This window comes from Polypterus senegalus, chromosome 2 (genome assembly GCF_016835505.1).
Source record: "Polypterus senegalus isolate Bchr_013 chromosome 2, ASM1683550v1, whole genome shotgun sequence".
In the NCBI taxonomy this organism is placed as follows: domain Eukaryota; kingdom Metazoa; phylum Chordata; class Cladistia; order Polypteriformes; family Polypteridae; genus Polypterus; species Polypterus senegalus.
This window is the reverse complement of record NC_053155.1, coordinates 55621965-55643068: the sequence shown is the minus strand read 5'-3', so window position 1 is coordinate 55643068 and position 21104 is coordinate 55621965. Positions and strand designations below refer to the sequence as shown.

Genomic DNA, 21104 nt, shown 5'->3' with positions numbered 1-21104 from the left:
CACTGTTAAAAGACAATATAAGATGAAATTGAAAATGAACACAAAAGTGCCAACCCATCAATAAAATTAACCAACCAATGATTTGTACACTGTATTTGTCAGGATATGCAACCACATTGCATAGCTTCTGGCAAAGGTTTTATTTAATTTGCACAATTCTTAATTGGCACTTAAAAGTCTGCAGTGCAGGATATCCATTGCGGGACAGTGAGGCTAAAGCTAATTCTGTGCAGAAGTTGCACAAAACCTTTGGAAAGTGGACTGAAGTGGGATTCAAAGATCAGTCCTGTAATCTTGTAGTTTACGCTCTCTGACAGCAGTTATATTAACAGTACACAGTAATGTAATCATGCAGTAAGAGTGAAGAGAGTCTGTCATTCATACTTAATGCTATATGCGTGGCATCATCTAATGGGTATCCTCTTTTGGGCGAGTTGATAACACAAAACCCCACTGAAGACATGGCATGTTCCCTAAAGAGGGGAAAAGAACACAAAAAAAATAAATAAATACACCAATAATGTGTTATTTATTTATCAGTTCACAATGTCTTATTTCAACAAAAACTCATTTCACCATTATTTTTGATACGGCTGCTGAAAGATGCCCCAAGGGTGATCAACATCTTAACTTACCACAACAACCTGGCTATGGAGGAGGGCAATATAATAGTGTAAGACACAAAGGAAAAAATTCAAGCATGGAGACAATGCACCCTTTAATTACTCAACTGCTAAATTACCCATTAATTAACCAATAGAAAATTAAGTCTTGCCTTTAAATATTAGAATGTCTCAAAGGAATAATTTTGTTGAACTTCAAATAACAGACACCCAAACAGAGTTAATAAGCATTCTTAAAATATATTGTTACTACATTTATAGGTATTTCTTTGTCATTTTTATTTAAATCAAATCATAAGATGAAGCAAATATTATGCCACGAAAAATACACAATATCAATCATTCTTAGTATAAGTTTAAATAGGTACATCACAAACTTGTGTAAAAGTACTGCAGAATTATTTAAATGTATAAATGAATGTGTAAATTAATTTAAAGCCAGACCAAATATGAATATAAATATGAATATAAATATATTTTTGCAGTTATTACCAGAATTGAACATTTTTTTCTTTTCCTGATTGACATAATGATGCAGTCATTAGTGCAGTGTTTTAATCCTGGTCTCGTCATGGTTTACATGTTGTCTGCATTGTCACCCTGCATCTACATGGATTTCTACTGACAACCCAGTTTTCCTATCACATAGTAAAAACACAGAGGTTAGGTTGATTGATGACTTAAAGTTGGCCTGGTGTGAATAGCTGTACCTGTGTTTGCAAGTATATCCATCAACAGACAGGCATCCTGATCGGGATGCCTATTGTCTTGCACGCAAACCTGCTGGTTTTGGCTCTGGCGACCATGACCTTGAATTGTACAAAGTTACTAGAGAAAATGACAGATGTCTCTCTATTATAAAAGAAAATCTTGAGATAAGACTATTGCCAAGAGATTTATTTGTTGGTAGATGGGGTCCCGCCCTCCTCTCAAACATTTCCGGTTAACAGCCCACGTCCACAATCCCCTCACCTCTCATTCGTGTGAATGCTTTTGTCAGAAAGTTCCTACTCTCTTTTCCTCACTTTAACTTCCCAATAAAAGAAGACTTATTATGTCCAAATCTTATTGAAGAATTTCATCCCAAAGGGTTATCAACAGAAGAAATGAGTACACGGACAATCCAGCACTGAGAAACGATGAAATCGAATGAATTAACACGAAAATTGTTGATCGGTTACACAGCAGATTGGTTAAATGCGTATCAACAGACTATGCTGAAACAGTTGGTGGTGAAGGTGCGGAAGATGAAAACAACAACTTACAATATTCCGTAGAATGTCTACAACCGTTAACACCGTCCAGTCTTCCACTGTTACTGTTAAATGTTATTGCGTAATTTATGCGGGCTTCCTGGGATGACACAGTGCACGGGCATCTCACATGTGAACGGTTTTAGAATGACCGACACTTATTTTTAATAAAACTACTGCAGTTGACACCAATAAAAGACTAACCTTATCTACAAGCAGTTCATGCTGTCATATAAGTACATGTATCTAGTTCAGGGGTGCCCAATGCGTCGATCGAAATCGACCGGTAGATCGCGTTGCATTCAAAAAAACTCTGGCTATGATCTAGTTAGCCTTCCAATTTATATCGACTAAGGAAGGGATTTTAAAAAAAATTGTTTGGGGAGGGTATGAGCTTTATGTGTAATCAGAAGAGGATTTTTTTCTCTCACAATGTCACAATCGAAGTGCGTTTGTCTGATCTGTCAATCTATCATTGCTATTCCAAAGAAGGAAAATGTGGAAAAGTTACTTTTGAACTGTTCATAAAAACTACGAAACTGACTTCCTTCCGAAAAGCGATCTGAGAAAGAGAAAAGAGAGGGAACTAAAATCGCAGTTAATCGGACAGCCATTATTTTTCACTCGGCTGAATTCAAAAGCTCCTTGACTGCATTATTCGGCTCTACTTATTTATGCGAGTCAGCCTTTTCCCACATGAAGATTATTAAATCCAAATACTGTAGATGACCACAAAGGTATTGAATTGTTGGTGCCATAAAGGTTATTCAGTTATGCAAGTGTATATACAGTATATATATAATTTTTAATGTAGGTAGATCATTTCGACCTGGTTATTTTAAAAGTAGCTTGCAAGCCGAAAAACTGTGGGCACCCCTGATCTAGTTAGTTGCGGTAATAAGAGCCTAGAAAGCATAACTTGTCCAGTGTGCACTCATCCAGGCAAGAGAGTACTTCGTGCAGAGTACGCCAGCTGCTGAGAAAGCACGCTTTGCCTCCACTGAAGTAGGCAGCACAGTCATCAGATACATTTGTTCTAAACAACGCCCGTGCTTGCCGTTGCTGTGAAACACCGCCATTTCAGCTGATACTGATGCATCCACTTTCTTGTCATCATTCTGTGATGGCAAGTTTCTTGGCACAGATAATGGGGATGCAAGCAACAGACTGACGCATTGCAATTTCAAGTCGCTGTTCAAAGCTGTTGTCTGACAGACATCAATGAGGTCTTCAGTTTTCAACTATAACTCTGTTATTTCTTGATCAATTTTTACACGCTATATGCGAACTTGGCCGTTCCCGGGAATTACAGCAGTTTCATTCCCGTGAATGCGGGAATGAAAAATGTCTGGGAATCCCAGGCACCCGGTAAACGGGAGCCCGAGATTGGATTCCCTACACACGAATAAGCACTAAGCCTGTCTGTTATAATGTCTGTGATTTTCAATATAAGGCATCATATGAGTGGTCAATGCTATTTATTACAATAAGTTATATACTATATTGTCTTAGAAGATCTCCTAAACAATTCTAAAATTATCTTTAACTAGCCAGTTATTTTTGGGAAATATTAAATGCCATTGTTCATTTTCCTCATTAAAAACTACAGAATCGTACTTCTTACCTTACTAGTTGCATGACATTTCTATAGCAATTATAAAGTGAGCTCTCAGCTGCAGTCCGATACCGAGCTTTATATTTGGGTCCAACTGTGTGAACCAGGAACCGGGCAGCTAAATTAAAGCCTTCAGTGATTTTAGCCTCCCCTGTACGACAACCTGCAAGGTAAAAGGGTTATATGGTTTAGTAAACTCAGAATTTCCATCAGTGTAGGCAGTTGCCTATACAATTATTAGAACACTACACAATCTGTTTAAGTTAAAACTGAAAACAAATAAAACTGACCATTCATTGTGTGGGTGAGAACCACACAACATGAGCTTTCTTGCATTTTTATATTACTTTTGGTATCTGAAAGCAATGCAAAAATCTTCTATACCAGACTTCTCTGTTTCAGTCTGCATCAGCTCATTCTAAGAATAAACAACCTGTATTTATGACTACTCCATATTTGTATTTTATTTATTTATTTATTTTAAAAACATCAGCTCATTGATGCTTGAAACCCCAGAAACTTTAATAACATCCTATCTTGGTGGCACTGGGCACAAGGTAGCCCTGGTCAGAATGCCAGCCCATCTTAGGCAATGCTCAAACAGTGAATTTAGTGCTCCAAAATAACTATTAACACTACCAACTTCAGGAATGATGGAGGACAACTCAAGGTGACACAAGAAGAATGTGCAAATTTCACATGAACAACTGAGTGCAGGATTCTAACCCAGGATGCTGGATTCATGAAATTAATCAAGACAACCTGTTGCGAAAAGAAATGTATAAAACCGCTTTCAAACTACTTAGTTTTGCATTAAATTGTTACAATTCTCCCATCTTGTGGGCAAATATGGAATTGCCACTAAAAAAAATGCTAAAAAGCAGGTACCGACTTATTATAAAAAGGAACTTTTTTCCCCACACTTAGATGAACTCTAAACTTATAACCTACATCACAGCTGCATGAACCACCTTCAAGAAGTCAGCATGCATTCTAATCATAGACTTTGCTTTTGGTACTCAATACAATAACTTTGCACAGTGGAATTAATTCTCAGAATTTGAAAAAATAAATCAAGACTAGTTTTTTTTTCAGTTTTGGCACGGTTTTCATGCAGTTACTACAATGGGTAGTATTCATTTTGTACTGGTTATTTGCTCCTCCAGCATCTTAGTTTTAAAACTAGTCTGTGTGGAGTCTCCATGTTCTCCCTGTGTTCGTGTTAATCTTTCTCCATAAACATGGATTTCCCACAACCCAAACAAATTGATGCTGGATTACCTTGCAAGTCTAAATTTAACTAGTGTGATTGATGTGATGGGCTGATGTCCCATCCAGAGTTGGTTCTCTCCCTGTACTTGATGCCTCTGGAATAGCCTTCAGTGCTATGTGGCTCTGAATTGGATTGAGTCGATGTTTTGTTAAACTATGTTATGTAATTCATATGATGAACTGACTTCCTTGGATGACTAACATTGTCAGTCTTAAACTTTTCTCTGCAGACAGGTTAAGGATGTACTTTGATTCTCACATAATAATGGCCGAAAAGCCCTTCTTTCATAGGAACAGGTCAGCTAATAGTAACACATCAGTTTTTAAAAAATCCATTCTACAAGTGTGGTGCACCAAAAAATGGCAGCTATTAGTAACAGCAGAGTGACCATACATTATTTGGCAATGAAATGAAAAAGACTAATGCAGTGGAGTCTCTAAAAGCATATGAAAAGGTATTTCATATATAGCATTTGACTTCAGATCCATCACACATTTACATTCTGAGAAATACTGTGTAATATGCAGTCTAGAATGATAAATGCATTTGTATGCTCTCTGTAGGGCACCTGAATGACAATGATCTGATGCAAACTTCATCTTGTCTTTCCATGGTATTCACTGTTTTGCTCCATGGCACTTGCAGTTACTTTGTTGATCTGGAGCTTGTTACCCATTATGTAAGCCAAAACAAGTCTGTAATGAAACAATCCAAGAGTGTATATTTGGAATACCTGTAGTCAAAGAAAGAGTGCCTTTTGCAAATTTTGTATTCCTTCTAGTTTGTCACATATTTTCTAAAAAATATTTAGGAATGCTGTCCTGTTCGAGCATTATTCATCTCCAAATAAAATTAATTTATATATAAATCAACATGAAACACATCCTTTACTGCACTGAGAGAATATATAGTACAAGGTTTTCTGTAAAACAGCATCATTGCAGATTAAAGAAAGACGCAGTTTTAACTTTGATAAGAGCATTAAACACAAGAATTTGTCAGTTCAGTTCAGTGTTTAATTGTTGTCTCTCCATGCCTGAGTGGGGTGATAAGAAGTCTGTGGTGAAGCACGGTTTTTAGTAAATAAGCGGGTCTTTGAGTGTGCAGGCTCCGAATGGGTGTGGGTGTGCACATGCCAGTGCTTGCGAGGTGAATTGGGGTGCTTGGTTGATTGCACATTCATATGCAAATGTGAGTGGATAAGTCAAGGGCTTAATTCACACCTCAGAACAGGCGGGGGGACTACACCTGCACCCAATCAAGCAGGATATAAGGAGCCCTGCATGGTAAAGAGGGTGATCAAGGAATAGAACAAGATCAGCTGAGAAGTACGCAAGTGAGCTGTATTGAGTGGCTGAGCAAAGCCAACGAATAATCAACTGAGCAAGAGAGAGGAATAGCAGCCATTAGCCCTGCAGAAGATCAGATGATCAACACTCTAGGGACAGATCACCCCCTGCTGATTATTCAGAGGAGGGGGTTTATTTATATATATATATATATATATATATATATATATATATATATATATACAGTATATATATGATAATGGCAGAGTCCAAAGGAATTCGAGGGATGCCATATATGCATGATGGAAGATGGTAGGACAACTGACCCTGAGCAGTCTGGCAGACGCAGACGGAGGCAGCTTAGACAGGGATCGGTGAAAAAGACTGCAGCTACTGGAGTCTCTGTCGGCAGAGTGGACTATGAATGAGCCAGAGAGACAGATGGAGTTGCACTGGGCTTAATTTAAAGAACAAAGATTTAAGGACTCAATGACTGTTATACCTCTTATTTTACGGATGGATTTTAACTCATGGACTATTTATTCACTGTTTTAATGGATTTTTTTTTTTTTATTTATAAAACATCTTTTTGCGCTGCCCTATGATAGTTTTTAATAAAAGCACTTTTGCACCAACCCCTTTCTAAATGTGTGTGCCCTCATTTGCCCAGCTCATCTCAATTCATGACTATCAACAGTTCAGGGTTCAAGAGGCTTCTGAAAGCGCCCATGTAGCCTGGAGTCAACCTGTACTGTCACAAATGGTGGCAAAGGTAGGATGAGCCTGTGACAGTAAGGGACAAAAAGCAGAAGGGGAAACAGCAAGTGGGACTGGTATCATACTATTTACAAACCCACGTACCCAAGCCCAAAGGGGACTTTTTACAATTTTTTACTTTTTGGACTATTTATTTTTTGCTGATTTTATTGTCTTTTAAAGTTCTTACTCTTTTAATGTCCCATTTTTAGAAGGGGGCTTGGGGATTTGTTTTTAGTATCTATATTTTAGTACAGTGCTAGTACCATGCAACAGACCTTGGTCACCAGTTGCACTAGGTTGTTGAAGGCGGAGCCTTACCACGCAACTGGCTTGAGAGAGGAGGTATGTGATAAGAGGCCCAGCAGGTCCTAGATTGTTAACAGCCCTTCCAGGATAGGCTCCAAATTTAAAAAGCAGATGTAAGAATGTCATGTTTGTGAAATGAAAAAAGAAAAAAAAGTTTGCCATTATACTGTAAATGATTTCTGCATTTTCGAACACTACAATCAAGGAAGAGGTTAAAGATTTGATTTGTATAAATCAAATGAAGAATTATAATCTGCATGTTTGAAGGCAAAAAAAAAAACAAACAATGGGCTAACACACAGTACAGTTTGGAGTGGCAATGCTTTTACCATCTCTGTTGTATGTACATGAACAATTGTGGTCTCTTTGGTGCAATCAAAAATAGTTTGCCAGTTCCTCCTTTGGTGTATGTTGCTGGGAGTAAAAGAATTCGGTGCATGGGTAAAGATGTAAGAGCATCACTGGTGTACAACACCAACTGCACAAAAACACAACCATTAGGAAAAAAACAAAGAAAAAACTCATCTAAATGTCTTCAGAAACACGTTTCTGCCATATTCAAATCCAACATATTCACACAGAATGCAAAAGATTTAGCTTCTATGCTGAATTGCAAACTGCATGGGAAAGAAACAGCACACACATTTCTGCTGCAACACAAGCTTACATGGTGCATTTCACAATAACGGACATGCACAATATGTTGCCGCAATACGGACATCTTTCCAAATACACATGAAACATTACAGTCTAGAAAGTGCCGAGTCTTGCTTTGCAGAGACAGTCTATAAGAGCCAACAATAAAGGCCTCTACCCTAAGAAGTACTCTGATACCAAACTGCTAAAAAAAGGAGTGTTACTGACCTGTAATGTAGTTTATTATAATTTGGATGAAACTTGCATCATGATTCCACCCTTCAATCTGACCTAAAGTGAATTTTTATATGGAACAAGAAACTAAAGACTGAAAGATATAGTGAAGAACTAGACTACAGGATGACAACAAGTAATTTCAGCACTGCTTCCTTACAGCTTTGGGAGAATGCATGTGAATCCTTACCTGTTCACTGCTACCCTCTGGGAACTCCAGTGAATAGAACTACATTTACAGTGACCACAGGTCAATTTAGAGGAAAACAGAATGCCCACAGGAAAAGCCATGCAGAGATGTGGTATGCATGTAAACCTCAAAACATACGGTTACATGAACAGGCACAACTTATGGGAGCTATATGGTGGCTATACACAATTGAACACAAATTGTTCATTAAAGGTTCTATAAAGGAGATCCAGTTAAGCCAAGCTATGCTTAAAGTACAAAACACACCCAAGAACAAATAAGCATTATATTTGATTATGGAAATCATAATCCTGTAAAGATGTAACATGCGTTGAGATGTGTGCCACAGGACTACAGAAAGCAGGACCAGTCAGTTTTTGATCTGCAGTGTAAGAAGAGTTCTTCTCAAATTAACTATGCTTGTATAATGATAAGTTCAGGTGTAATACTTGCTTTCAATTCTTACATTTTAAGAAGACAATCCAGAAAAGTTACATACACATTTACATACCTTTCAGTTTGAGAAGCTCCTCTTTAAGTTCTGGACCAGCGTGTAGGTGAATTGAATCAGATACAGGGTTCTTATCTGTGAGTGTTTCATTGCTAGTGTTTACAATGGCAGTGCAATTTAGAAGAGCCACATCTCCATTACTGAAAAAGCAAAAATTTTAAATGTGCACTAAGAAATAAATATAGTAGTCTCAATTTAGACTATAAAATCAAAATGATGCAGATTCATTCAATGTACATATTAGTTTAGGCAAAACCATGGTATGTTTTTAGTTTGTAAAGAACACAGGTGTTCAACACCTCAAAAGTAAACATACAGTATATACAGCATACAGGATACATTTAGGGAGAGACAAAATGACTAATTTTGCAAAGTAGTGTAGCAAGGGTTTTATAATAGTAAAAAGACTTGTGTCATATGATCTCCAAAGTCTAACAAGCATATTGGGTGTTAGGAGCAGAGGTTAGCACCATGAACACTTGAAATAATCAAGTTTATAAATTTGTAACAGAGATTAAAAAAGGCTAAGCAGTGTATGCAGGAAAAAATGAAACTGCTTTTTAAGTTATGCAATGTCATTTTAAAATGAATTTTTTAGCAAGGACATTCAAATTCAGATATACAGGGTGAGTCAAAATTATAAGTTAACACTAATGCTACTGCTATGTATATACTTATATGCAATTTTTGAGGACAATTTATGTGCAACATATGGTACATGTGTTGAACAGGAAGGCAAACAAGTTGAAACATTCCTGTAAATCATCTTGCACATAAAGTACGTTTTGTGAATAAATTGTTTCCGCCATTCAAATGTTTATATAATTTTGACTCATCCTGTACAAACAAAATCTACACAGAATACAATAAAGTTAACAGTAGAATAAGTAAGTCTATAACCTTTTGAAAATTAATATTTGAAAATAGCAGAACAGACACCGTCAGAACTCAGAATATATCATAATGCTTGAGGGCAGTTTTCACAAAACACACCAGTTAGCACTCCTTGGAGCGCCATGGTAGAATCATCCTTGTGCTGAAAGTCCTCCAAAGGCAGAGGGTACAGATGTCAGACACTGTTCATAAGAATCATCAGTTTAGCCAACATCCTTCTTTCTGCAATAGCCTTAAGAGTATCCAGGCTAGTCTCCAGAAAAGAGTCAGTATTCTTGATTAACTTAGCAAGTTTTTAGCATCCCATGTTCTTAGGCTACTTCCCCAATATAAAACTGCATACAATATGCTTACAACTGTAGATGGACAGAACATATACAGAAATGTTTCATCCATGCCAAAGAACTTATGAGAAAACATTATAGGAATTTAACCTTTTCACTTTAAGCAAACAGAGATCAGAAGTGACGTGATTGGAGATTTTAAAATTATGAAAGGCATTAGTACAGTGGATTTAGTTCGTTACTTTCAAATTTGTTCAAAAAGAATACAGGCACACAAATAAAAATTTGTTTTGGGTAAATTCTGCACGAACATTAGAAAGTTATTCTTCACATAGACAACCACAAAAAAAAAAGTTTGTGGTCATTCAAAAATGGACTTGATGTTAGTTTGAAAAGAAAAAAAAAATTGGTGACTAGGACTGCCAAGCTTTGTTGGGCCGAATTGTCTGTTCTTGTCAAAATTTGTTTTTGCATATGGTTTTAATATCTGTAGTCCAATTCAATTCTGTCATAGTCTCTCCCAGGTGCAGTCCACTGTGACTCCATGTTACAGTATATGACAGTAAAATGTAAAAAAAAAAAAAAATTACAAGGTGAGAAAATAATTTTTATAGGTACTGTATATATGGTTTGTGGCATAAAGTAGTCATCAAACACAAAAAGATGGAATTCTTTATATATTACTTACAAAAGAATAATTTTCCTGTTGATGTCTTCCCTGTATGGAAAAGGAGAAGCAACAGTATCTTCTACACGGTGCAGGCCATTGGATTTGCAAGAGTCCAGATGATCCAAAGACTGGTCCCAGGTGGGTAAAGTCTGAATATCAACAAACTGAGAGCGAGCACCAAGAGGATCCATGAGAGGGGCAATTAAATGCCCTTCCCAATGTAAACAACTCTGTTACTGTAAAGATTAGAAAAAGGAGATTCCTATTGTTATTATTGTTTCTTCAACAAACACCTTTACTAAAAACTGCCTTAACACATGTTATCCCTAAATTTTTATAATGACTTATTTTAGTTATTGTACAGTATAATGACTGCTTTTTTTTTAGATCTCATTTTTGACTCATCAACTCAAGCAAAAATCATGCAGGAGTCAGAAAAAGTCATCACCTAAAGGATAAGTTTGGTATTTTTCATGGCAGCTATTTCATGATTGAAGATATTGAGGACAATAATAATTATAATTATTGCTGTGATCATCTTATTATTATCATCATTAGAACATTGGGACAATGTTATGATCCATTTGAACATAATTATTAACCAGTTATTCCTGCTATGAACATCATGGTTGCTGGAATATGCTCCAGCTGCCTCACAAAGCCTGTCTTGAATAAGCAGGCAAGGAAGATGGATGATTACTATTGTGCCTATAGTGGAGAAAGATACAGTATATGAATAGATTTCATGAATGAAGAGGCCAGCAATATTTTTTATTACTATTATTATTATTGCTAGGTGGCAAATGTCTAGTGCTGCTCTCTCTCAGTGAAGGAGAATGAGGTTTGTATCCCGGTTGTTACCTGTCTGGAGTTTGCATGCTCTCCCCAGTCCAAACACATGCAGTTAGATGGGCTGGTGTTGCTAAAGCGGTTCACGTGTGAGTGAGTGTGGATGTAAGAGAGAGAGTTTCTGTTTGGCCTCAGACGGACTGGAACCCTATAGAGCGATTATTCTGGCCTTGTGCCCGATATTTACTGGGATAGCCTTCAGCTGTACTATAACTTGCCTTAGATAAATAGGTTAGAAAAACGGATGGATGAATAGATGAATGTCTGTAAAATGTTTTGATTTTGTCACCTGATCACATGCTACGCGTGAGCTCAATATTCTCTCCCATCAATGCATATATGTGCATTATTGTCAATCCAGTGGCTATAGGCAGTATCTTTGTGAAATAAAGAAAAAAGCATTATTATAATGAAAAAATAAGTGGGTGTGTTACTTCTTTTCAGTTATTATTGTGTGGCTGTCTGAAGAACTAAGACGGCAACTTCTGGGCATCAACATTCAATTGTAAATAACAGGAGTTGGCAAAGTGACTCCACAACCGTGGGGCTGAAAGCGTGCCACAGAGGAACATGATCATGGAAAAGTGAGGCACATAGCTGGTCTCCTGTTAAAATGGCTGGGTCTCGCAAAAAAGGGGCGCCTTTCCCTTTTTTCCTTCTCAAAATGACATGATACACGCTGTTTTGCAATGTGCAGATGTATTCAGTAAGTTTTAAGTCTGTTCCTTATAATGGGACTCTGGTACCCTTCCTCACCATGATAAAGATCAGGCTAGTTATTTTTTTTAAATTTATAAAATACATTTCACTTGTAAACACAATTTAATGTGGCATAACTAATACATATCATGAAACTGAAAAATACCAATCTTATCCTTTAACAATTTGAAATATACTAACAAAATAACAGCCCTAGTTTTCCCATTCTAGCAGTGCAACCACAAAAGAAGAGCAAAAGTAAGCTAAAAAATATCATAGTCATACCTAAACTACAATTACTGGACACATACATCATGACAAATGTTTTACATACTGTATGCATTTGAATCCTGGACTTGAAATAAATCGGATACCAACAGGCTAAAAAACCCTATCCGGCTGAGCCTCACATGGCATCTTGAGTCTAGAGCTGAATTCCAACAAATCAACTAAGAAACTACATCTAAAATTATAATTTATATACAGTTTCAGTTTACAGTGACTGCTGGTAATAATTCACTCATTAAAGAATGAAATTCAGACACAAAGATAAATTGCACAGTGAAGGCAATGTAGGAACACTGTTACAAATTGATATAGAATACAAAATTGGATCAGTCAGACAAGCCTTTTGGACTGTTTTAAATTTGTATCACACGCATCCAGGCTCCCTTCCAAGTGATGTCACGACCTGGTTTTTCACAAGCTAGTGCATGCGTAACCTTACTGGGGATTCCTCCTTCAGTGAATTTAGTGCAAATCTCACCTGAGGGAGTGGGGTGGTCCCTGTCAGTGAATCGAGCGTGATCGTCAAAGCAGGTGAGGGAGGTCCCATGCAATCACCAGAGTATTAGATGAATTCAGCACAATCATCATTGCATTTGTTCCTTGGTGAATCAAGCATAATCATCAGAGTGGTGGTTGTGGAAGTCATTCATGATCGGCGTCAATCCACCAGCGATGCTGCCAATGTGAATTAGGCGTAATCATTAGAAGGGTTGGTGGTTTGTGCATGTAGGGTTTGTCTGCGGCCCACCTACAATGCCAACATAGCCCACAGATTAGGAGAAGCTGATATATTGTTATCAGATTTTTTTGGCCAATAAAACCCAACCTGAATTCCAACATGTTTCCCAATAAGCTACAATTAACACGTTGTCTTATGGACTGTTTCAGTGTACAATGTCTGCCGATAATAATAATAATAATAAAAAAAATTAAGGTCACCCTTTAGTGAATGAATGCTTTTCAGATGTGAAGATAAATCACAAAGTGATGCTGATGTCAGAGCACACTACCAATACTATAAACTACTGGTTAAGTCTGCCAAGCCTTATCAATTGACTCTATAAATCTGCATTGTAAGTTGAAATTGTTAACTTGAAGGTGTAAACATCTCAGTTCTCCTTTCTAAGTAGAGTATTGTTAGTGAATAGCACGGATTTTGTTTTTCCCTGAAAGTGTCAAACCCTTTCCGATTTGCTGGAAAGTTTTTTTTTTTTAAATGGCAGAAGTGTACTGTACTTGCTGAAGACTGCTTAGACCAGTTCAGCAATTGAAAATTATCGTAATAAATGAACACATTCTCTTATGTGCCAATAACCTAGCAGAACAGCAGCAGTAAATAATGACAAGAAACCGATTTTTAAAACTATTACTAAAACCTCTAAAAATGTACTTCCCCTCTCAGAAAGCAAGATATAAATTGCCTTTACTTTATGATTGTTCCTATCATATGCAAGTGTGTGTAAGTGTGGGTTAGACTATCAGGGGAATTCTGTGTGGGGTGTGTGTGTGTGTGTGTGTGTATCCCAATGCCCCAGTGGTGTTTTAGGGATGCTGTGCTGTAAAAATTGGCACATCCTTTGGATTAGACATAAAAATCTAGATCCTGACACTCTCGTCATAAAACAACGCCTCTGTCATCTTTCAAAAAAAGAGTAGTATGTTTCCCAATGTCTGAACTAAATTGCCCACCACAGCACCCTAATAATCACCATCCTCCAAAAATGTTTCTCTCAACCCTTCACCACCTAATAGTTAATATGTGGTGAGTGTACCACACATGCAAAAATGGCTGCTGTTCCAAGTGGACCCTGCACATTGGTGTTGGTTGAAGTGGCTCTCTGCTGTCTATGTGAAGCGCTTTGAGTAGTGAGAAAAGCACTACATAAGTATTATTATTATTATTATTATATGCCTTAGCCTCAACCATTTTTCAACCTGATTGAACAATCAAGAATAGTAAACACAACAAGCAGCAACAATAATAAAAATGAATGGAGTAATGACGTAGGAAATCTTATCAAATTAAACAGACCTGGAAAGAAATCACAAAATCAAAGGACCTTATTGTGGGCTTAAGCAGACACTGGGTATTTGGCATTCAAATTAGTTGCTACCCATTTAAATGGTTGTTGATAAATGACAAGCTGGCTTGGATTCTCAACACAGTGATCTGTAATGAAAAAGGCCAAGGACCAACTCCACTTTCTGAGGTAATCTGTGGAAATTTGGAACGACTGTTAAAATAGTAGTGAATTTGCATCACTGTAAAACAGAAAGTGTGGCATGAATTCACTAACACACAGAAGAGAAAGAAATTTCAGAAATCAGGGACATCTACTCAAAAACTCAGCAACTGCAGACATCTAGGCCAACTAATCCATTAATTACTTAACCTGTCTAACTAGAACCAGGCGTAAGGCAGGACGCTAGTCATAAGACGCATTTACAGTCTCACTTGAACTAGGCCTATTCACAGTCACCTAGTAAAGGATAGGAGAGGTATTTAAAAGTCAGAGGTATAATTTTTTTAACTATTTTATTACAAAAAATAAACGTCCCAGGAATGTTGAGTTGTTGTGTGGAGCTGTATTTGTTAATTACAAAGAAAGATCTCCCCAGAAGATTACAATGTTAGATAAAAGGGCATCAGAAAAATTGTGAAAAAACTCTTAAAACTTACAACACCTCTAAACTAGAAGAGGCAAAATGGTTACAAAAAACAATTCTTCTACATTTCAGGTACAAAATAAAACAAAATATTGGCTTACATTGTAAGCCACTAGGCTAGATACTTTTCATTTAGTTTATTTATGTATAAATATGGCTTGAGTTAACATTGTACATTTTTATGTAAAACAAATGTATGCCACAAATGTTTAAAATAACGTGGATCTTTGATCCTAACCTGAATATCTTTGGGATCCAAACCTAGGACACATAATACCAACCACTGTATCATAAAGTCCACCTTCACAAAAACCACTGCAGAAATAAAGCCAGTGTCACAAAAGAGAATGCCAGCCCAGCCCTGAACATAAACTAATTTCAGTTTTAAGATTAGGCCAGTGACATGGCAATACCACAGAATATACTAAATAATAAAAGGATTTTACCAGCCGTCAGTACATCCCATAATTGGTAAATGTTCATTATTAGGAACTGTGGAATGTTTTACTACTCTGCATTCAACAAAATATAGCAGGTGAATTGTACATTTGATTTCTCTACTATTCTCTGGTTTGTGTATGGACTTGTATTACCAGTACAGGTGTTTACACTACACCTGTCTATTTTAGCATGTGGCACTGGTACTCAAACCCTAGATTTTGCCTGTACAAAGCATTTGTTTTTTCACAGTGCTGTTTCTATAACTTTGTGTCAGAGGTCACAGCAGGCAACCGAAATGCTCATGAAGGTGTAAACTATGGACTTTAGTAAAGTTACAACAGTGCACATTTTCCATCAAAAGCATAATGCTCATGCCTGCATAATGTGGCCATGTCTTAGCTAAGGTTGTAAACCTCTGATCTAATAAAAAAAAAAGCAATACAGTATTTATACACAAGGGAAAAAACAGCATACAATTTTTCCCAGGAATTCTTCACAATGCGATACAATACAATATAGTATAGATTGGTGCGAGATAACAATAAGACACTAAGATACAGCACTCTTTTATTGCTGATCTGTTTTACTTTGCAAAATTTGCAAGAATACCATTCTACAACATCACCATCAAGTGCCAAGGAATCAACATCTTTAAACTTCACAAGTTCAGATTGTGCTCTCTACCTGGAAGAGTTCACTGTCTGGATATCATCTGTTGTGAAGATAGGTCAGCCGAAGCCTTAGACCTCTTATGTGGAATTGAATACTCTAAAAAACAAAATACGGTATAAATTGGAAGAATTTGAGAATCGAAATATAAAAGTAATGCAACTCAGACAGCATGCTACAGACATGAAAACAAAACTACTGATGTTAAGAAAAATGTATTTATAGGAAACCTGGTTCTGATGTTTCAGGCATGGGCAGAGTGGCAGCTGAGCTTTCTTGAATCTCAGGATGACTCTAGGTAGGAATAAAAATTAAATACCCTACGCTGCAAGTACTTGATAATGATATCAGAAGCTTTTTGCTTAATATATATATATATATATATATATATATATATATATATATATATATATATATATATATATATATATATATATATATATATATATATATATATATATATATATATATATATATATATATATATATATATATAGAGAGAGAGAGAGAGAGAGAGAGAGAGAGAGAGAGAGAGAGAGAGAGAGAGAGAGAGAGAGAGAGAGAGAGAGAGAGAGAGATTTTGTAAATATATTATTATGAATAGTATAATAGCTTACCTTTTAATCTCATAAAGTGACTACTTTAACAGCAGGGTTTTGAAAAGTGGATCTCGTGCCGATGTTTTATTTATTATGTACTGTATATACGCATATTAATCCTTGAGATTGCTACTCATTGCCCCTTTGACCTCTTTAACATGTAATAATTGCCTACCCTTTCTTTCAATTGTGTATACGGTTTGGCTTGAAGTGGTGCAATCACTGATAGGGTAGGTTGTTGATCCACTGACGTGACTGTAATAGGAAATTTGATGGGACCAAGAACCTTGACAATGTCCTTAAATACTGTTATGTCACTCTTGTTTAAAGTGGGCATGTCAGTGGCTCGTTTTACTTCTTTATCCAGAAGAACTGCATGCACAAAACCCTATTGTTCTAGGAATCTTTCCAACATCTCATAAGAACTAGTCCAAAGTTTGATGTGAGAATTCGGGTTTAGGAATCTCCAACAATTTATGTTTCTGTGCTCTAGTGAAAAATGGAAACTCTTCATAATCAACCTATCAAATGAACTGCACCTGCACATTTAATATTAAGTCCTTTCTATGTAGTTAAACTAATATAGTTTAAGCAAAGCATTTTATATGAGGAAATATCTGTGCCTCTGCTTGATTTTTAACTACACTGCAAGATTTCAAGGTCTTTACAAATAAAGTGAGCAACTGCAGATGTTAAAAGTACCTGCCTGTCTCGATGGATGACCTGTCTTTAATGGAGGAAAATTCACTGAGTTAGGGTAGTATTTCACTTGTGATGAGAATTACATGTTAGAAGTCTCTGTAGTGCTCATCTTCACATGACTCGTGAAACTGTGTCGCCCATGTATTTCATTTTAGCTTTGCAGATTTTACAGCCTGCATTTGATTTTATCAAGGCTGCCTCCATTTCAAACCCAAAATGTTTCTATACAGTGGGTTTTTATCCAAAAGGAGAACAAATCTCACCATCTTGTTCACTAGCCATGCCTCACGCAAATGCTACACTGAAGTGAAACATTTCTGGCTGCTGATGTATACACAGTAATATTACAAACAAAAAAAAATATCAAAATTTAGACAAGTTCTTGTTAAAAAAAATGTATCCTATTATGTTTATGAAGTACAGTTGATTTTAATCTAGAACTAGGGCTTCTCGCTTTACTAACCAACCCCTTCGAACATGTCATCTAGAACAGGGGTCGGCAACCTTTTGATAACTGTATGCCAACTTAAGGTTTCAAATTATTCAGAGTGCCAACATCACATATCATTTTATACAAGTCGAGGTCAATATTCTTATTTTACCATATATTTTATTTTTATATTTTAATTAATTAATATATAGTGATATTCAATAATATGTAAAGTTGTAAACAACATTAAAAGAAATAGAGTTTCTTGAAAGATTTTTAAAAAAACTTTATTATTAATGGGAGCCTTGCCCTTGCATGGTCTTGGCCAGTTGCTCAATATCGACATCATACTTTGTCACTTTGAGTTTGACACAATTTTCTGAATGTTCAGGCGTTAGGCGACTACGCTGTGGATTTAGCACTGCTTTCATGTGAGAGAAAATTTGCTCACAGGAATAGGTTGATCCAAAAGCTGAAAGAAGAAAAAAGCAATTTTCTTCAAACAGATGTAATAATTCGGAAGGGATCTCCAACAGCTGAGAATAGCTGCAGACTTTTCTAGATTTTCATTTTCCAGAGACTTCCGTAGTTCAACAAATTTTGATGTCCATAATTCTGAAGATCTGAAGTCAATCTGTTGCATTTCAAAGTCATCAATATCCATCCAACTAAATAGTTCCAACTGGGTAGTTTCCAAATCAATTATATCAGGCTTAATGAGATACGAAAATAAGGATCCATGAATGTGGAAGTCTTTACTTCGTTTATCAAATTCTGCTTTGAGTGCTTCAATGTACTCTTGAAGCTCATCTACATTTACTTCAAAATGATTTGAGAGATTCTTCACATTCGGGAAGTACCTGAATGCTTTGATGTTGATATCACAGGTAAAAATGTCTAGTTTCATTGTAAATGCTTTCCAATAGCTGAAAAGATCAAGTACTGTTTGTCCCTGTCCTTGTAATTTCAGATTAAGTTCATTTAAATGTGTGCTTATGTCAGTCAGAAACATCAACTTTAACACCCAGTTTTCATCATTCAGTTCAGGAAAATGTTTCTTTTTTTCATTAAGAAACACCTTAATAGCTCCAAGACAACTGACAAATCTATTTAAAACTTTGCCTCGACTAAGCCAGCGAACATTGCTGTGTAGCAGAAGATCTCCATATTCACACTCAATTTCTTGTAAAAGAAACTTGATCTGCCTGTGAACCAGTGAAGAATGAGAAATTATAAAGTTGACTATTTCAACAACAGTTGTCATCACAGAGACCAAATTCAGAGATGAGGTCTTTGCACATAGGCTCTCCTGGTGTATAATACAATGAAAATTCAAAAGTTTGCGGCCAACATGATTTTCAAGAAGTTTTACAAATCCTTTCTTCTTGCCAACCATTGCAGCAGCACCATCGGATCGGTTGTCACACAGAATAACTTGTTTAAGTCTATGTCATGTTTAGCAAAATAACTAATAAATGCAGTCAAAATGTCTTCTGCTTTGGTTGTGTCATGAAGTGGCAATAAGCAACACAACTCTTCATAAATGTGATAAATTTCAGGATATCTTGCAACCAAGGCTAAGCGAGACAAATCGTTTAAATCAGTGCTTTCGTCAAGCACAACACTAAATACTTGAGATTGTTTTAATCCAGATATTTGTTTAGTTGTTACATTTTCAGCTAAATCAGTTATGCGCCTCTCAACTGATCTTGCAGAAATTGGTATTTCTCTAATACGAGTGAATATAATCTCCTTATTTGGTAAATCACCGAATAAAATTTCAGCACTGCTTAAAAAAGTTTCTTTGATGTATTCTCCGTCTGTAAACGATTTCCCTTTCAAAGCAAAACATTCAGCTATTTTATAACTACATTCAGTAGCTTTAATCTTCATTCCAACTGCTTTGCTCCAAATACTAGTTTGTTTTTCGAAACCAGAAATAGCTTTTTTGATAGCTTCACTTTTCTCTTCTGAGGTTTTAAACTTAGACTGGTGTTTTGTTTGAAAGTGTCTTTGTACACTAGATGTGCAACACAACGCTTTCACAACAGAAAGTACAGACAGCACGATCTTTTTGTCTAACAAATCCATATTCTTTTGTCCAACAGATCTACATACGTGCATATGAGAGGAAAACCGTCAGTAAACTGTCAGCTATAACTAGTCATAATGACACTACAATGCCGATCGCTGTACACAGCTTGTTTAGAAGCATGGGCCTTAATTATATTGACGTTTTTTCTAAGTAGATCTAGGAACTAATAAAAATATGACCATCTCAGTTTTTTTATACAATGGATATATTTAGATTAATCAATATGAACCATATATATTATTCAACTACCGGCATCTGGCCTTTGTAGATCTGCTGTAGATCTGCATATTTGCAGCACATGACCGGAAAGTCTCATATTAGAAAACATTTATAAAATGCAAAAACCAACGTTGTTCTATAGTGGGTATCGTTAAAATATCACCTGAAAAATTATATATGTGCTTGTATACAACAAAATCCAGATATACACACAACAGGTTTTAAAGCAAATGCGCCACAATTTTTTATGTAATAGAATTTTGATCTCGCTAGTGGACGTTACTGTCGTTAGTTTCTGAGATTTCGCATATAGACTGTTCCCCTGACCTACTTAGACTGCTGTTACAACAAGTCTGTGGCTGGTACCCTGCTACGCCCAAGTGCCGAAATGAGCGAGGAAACCCTGCTAATCAATTTATAATCAACTTTATACAGGAAACGTGAAGAGTCTGCGTGCCATTTGAAATTGCTTGGCGTGCCAAGTGTGGCACGCGTGCCATAGGTTGCCGACCCCTGATCTAGAACGTCTAAAATGTTTAAGAGCTGAGAGCACAGGAAGTGTGTCTGCCAAAAGCATTCTAACATCTGAGAGGTTAGATGACCATGGTCTTGTTTGAAAAAGGCTGTAAGTAGGGCGTGACTTGCAAAAGTCACCGTCTCACGGACTTGCTTCCAAAGGTTGTAAGTATGACATGACTTGAGTGTCTCGTGGGACATGAAAGTGTCGCTCTTCAAAAGATCACGTATCGCCGCAAGAAAAAAAGTCTCTTCTTTGTCCTAAGATTTTTTTTATAATAGAGAGATTACAGCTGGAGACACAGGAATGTGTAGGTTAAACGTTGAACCTTGATTATTAAGGTGAATCGCTACACATATTTTTCATGAAGTGAATTGATGCATCTATTCTTA

The 21104-nt window shown here is 36.5% G+C and overlaps 1 protein-coding gene across 4 annotated transcripts in view; it reads right to left on the bottom strand.

Moving 5' to 3' along the window:
- The window catches only part of gdap2 (ganglioside induced differentiation associated protein 2), a 67754-nt gene that overhangs the window by 44116 nt on the left and 2534 nt on the right, over positions 1–21104 (bottom strand). Inside the window, exons 2-7 of one of the 4 annotated variants that reach the window (XM_039743729.1) lie at positions 16166–16249; positions 12852–13048; positions 10556–10773; positions 8690–8829; positions 3501–3654; positions 385–473 (exon numbers count right to left, since the gene is read on the bottom strand). In XM_039743729.1, the coding sequence (XP_039599663.1) occupies positions 385–473; positions 3501–3654; positions 8690–8829; positions 10556–10728 (556 nt within the window). In that variant the 5' untranslated portion in view covers positions 10729–10773; positions 12852–13048; positions 16166–16249. The remainder of the gene's footprint in view (positions 1–384; positions 474–3500; positions 3655–8689; positions 8830–10555; positions 10774–12851; positions 13049–16165; positions 16250–21104) is intronic. The other 3 variants (XM_039743728.1, XM_039743730.1, XM_039743727.1) reach the window with 3 other exon arrangements.